Source organism: Hordeum vulgare, chromosome 7H (genome assembly GCF_904849725.1).
Source record: "Hordeum vulgare subsp. vulgare chromosome 7H, MorexV3_pseudomolecules_assembly, whole genome shotgun sequence".
NCBI classification, from domain to species: domain Eukaryota; kingdom Viridiplantae; phylum Streptophyta; class Magnoliopsida; order Poales; family Poaceae; genus Hordeum; species Hordeum vulgare.
Window position 1 is genome coordinate 593,387,723 of NC_058524.1, and position 2,790 is coordinate 593,390,512.

Consider the following 2,790-nt stretch of genomic DNA (forward strand, 5'->3'; position numbering starts at 1 on the left):
AAGCCTAACCCAAAGCGAAAAAACAGAAAGAAAAAGTCTCACCAAACCAAGCCACGTACGTACATTGGTCACTGATTATTCCAAGTCTGCTCACCACACCAGGGACCATCCGAGTTTTAGGCTGGTTGAGCTCCGGATTAGCAAGCTTTTCTTGGTAGTAAAAGTGGGAAAATATAGGAGGAGAAGAACGGCTGACCAACCTGTGGACGCGCGCGCACGGGCGGGCGGACGTAGCCATTTGCCGAGGCAAAACGACACGCGACACGCGGCCACGGGTGCACCCCGCGCGCCGTGAACGACGCGCTCTGGCGCCAAGCAGAGCGCGCGCCACCACTATAAATTCTCCCCGGCAGGCGCCAAAGACCACCACACACGCACGCACGCACGCACTCTCTGGCACTGTCACTCCGGGTCTCCAAGTCTCGCGTTCACGGTCACGACACACCGTGAACCCAATCCCGTCTGCAAATGGCGACCCCCGCGATCGCGCTGCTTGATCAGTCCCTGCCGTTCGGCGGCGGCTGCGGCGGCGGCGACGGCTCGGACAGGCTCAGCAAGGAGATCTTCTCCATCCTGGAGTCCAACTTCCTGTTCGGCGCGCAGGCGCTGGAGCCGGCCGGGGCGTGCTCCGCGGGCCGCGTGCGCGTGCTCTCCGTCGACGGGGGCGCGGACGGCGGCGCGCTCGCCGCGGCCGCGCTCGTCAGGCTCGAGCGCCGGCTGCAGGAGCTGTCGGGCAACCCCGAGGCCCGCGTGGCGGATTACTTCGACGTGGCGGCCGGGTCCGGCGCCGGCGGGTTCCTCGCGGCCGCGCTGTTCGCGCGCCGGATGCCCGCCGAGGCGGCGCGCGACGTCGTGGCCAAGAACCGCAAGGTGTTCTCCGGCCGCCATGGCCGTGGCGGCCTCTTCTCCCGGCCCGAGGCGGTGTTCAAGAAGGTGTTCGGGGACCTCACCGTGCGCGACGCGGCCAAGCCGCTGCTGATCCCCTGCTACGATATGGCCACGGCCGCGCCGTTCGTCTTCTCCCGCGCCGACGCCGTCGAGGCCGAGGCGTTCGACTTCCCGCTCTGGCAGGTCTGCGCGGCCGCGTGCGGGGTGGGGCCGGCCGAGGTGGCGTCCCTCGACGGGCGCACCACGCTGCGCGCCGCCGCGGCGGCAGGCGGGACCGGCGCCGGCGTGGCCAACCCGACCGCCGTGGCCGTCACCCACGTGCTCCACAACAAGCGCGAGTTCCCCTTCGCCGCCGGCGCCGGAGACCTCGTCGTGCTGTCCCTCGGCGGGAACGCCGCCGCCGGCACGGGCGCCCGCGCGTCGTCCTCCAGCCTCCTTCGCATCGCCGGCGCGTGCCAGGCCGACATGGTACGCCCCGATTGATTCTTGGGCATTCATTGCACGGACGGAATCGTACCGTCGTCACGTACGCGGGGGGACGCTAAACATGACTGTGCTTTTCAGGTGGACCAAGCCGTAGCAATGGCGTTCGGGGAGAGCAGAGCAACCAACTACGTCCGCATCCAGGTAAACAAATCGTACTGCACTCTGCTGCTCGGTTACTGTTGCCACTGTGAAAATGCGGATGGAGCTGACCCTTCCTTGCGTCGTGTCGTCACTCCTCAGGGCAACGGCATTACCGCCGGAGCGACGGCGGAGGCGGCGATGGCGGAGCGGGGGGTGGAGTCGGTCCTGTTCAGGGGCAAGAAGCTGATGCCGCAGACCAACGGCGAGCGGCTGGACGGCGTGGCGGAGCAGCTGGTGCGGGAGCAGCACCGGAGGATGGACAGCAAGACGCCCGTGGTGCTCATCAAGCCGTCGGCGACGCCCAGGACGTCCTCCTCGTCGGCGTCCACGCTCATCACCGTGTCCACCAACTCCTCCTCGGAGTCGCCCTGAGCCAAGACCATCCACCGTCGACCCACCGGCGGCGCTGATCTGATTAACTAGCTTTGGGTTCCCGATTTATTTATTTGTCCCGGGGCATCTGTTGCTTGGCTTTTAGTTAGCGCGGCGCCGGCACTAGTAGTAGGGGTTTTTGGTTGCCTGCCGGCGCCACCGCCGCCCGCCCGGCCATGGCGCTCGCTCCCGGCCGGCCCGCGAGCGCCGCCGTGGAAGAAAGAGGAGAGTGGTCGGAGTGGAATGTGAAAGATTTCTCTAGCTAGGATCGAAACGGTGAGAGTGACGAGTGCGTGTGCTGTGCTGTGCTGCAACTGCAACTACGATGTGTAACATACTGGAGTACGTACGTACGTAGCTGGTGCGGTGCTTGCAATGTAATACTCCTACTACTAGAATCGGTGTGGCTTTTGCTGGCAAGCAGTGATAACTGTCATGCTCGATTTGAGCAAGGATGGTCTCGAACTTCATCGCGTCTTCGTTGCTTCCCTTGCTCTGAACTCTGGAGGCTTGAGCAAAGTTTGGTACTATTTCTTTGCTCCAAGGCTCCACCAAAACAATCAGCGGTTTCTTTTTTGCGGGGAACAATTACCAAACTTGAGAACAAGCGAGAGTACGTATCAACACAAGGCACCTCTGGTATTTTGTGCGGCTACAAAAAAGTTAAGAAAACATGAATAATTATTAAAAATCCAAGAGGAAAAAAGGCCAGCAAAACGTTTTTCTTTTCATATACTAGGTGGTTGGTGCGATTTGGATGTAATCCACACATGGTTTCTTTATATGAAATCGGGGGACAGAATCCCTTTACTAGTGGAGAAAGGGGTATTAGAACCGGTTGATAAGGGCCTTTGGACCCGGATACACATCCGGTGCTACGTATCCGGGACTAAAGCCCCCCCC

General features: G+C 62.0%; 1 protein-coding gene across 1 annotated transcript; it reads left to right on the plus strand.

Moving 5' to 3' along the window:
• The first annotated feature begins 331 nt into the window (after positions 1-331).
• LOC123408464 (patatin-like protein 3) lies at positions 332-2,352 on the plus strand. Its single transcript, XM_045101570.1, has 3 exons — positions 332-1,356; positions 1,453-1,515; positions 1,615-2,352. Exons 1-3 carry the CDS (start codon positions 469-471, stop codon positions 1,885-1,887), a joined length of 1,224 nt encoding a protein of 407 aa, XP_044957505.1. The 5' UTR covers positions 332-468; the 3' UTR covers positions 1,888-2,352.
• Positions 2,353-2,790: the final 438 nt, after the last annotated feature.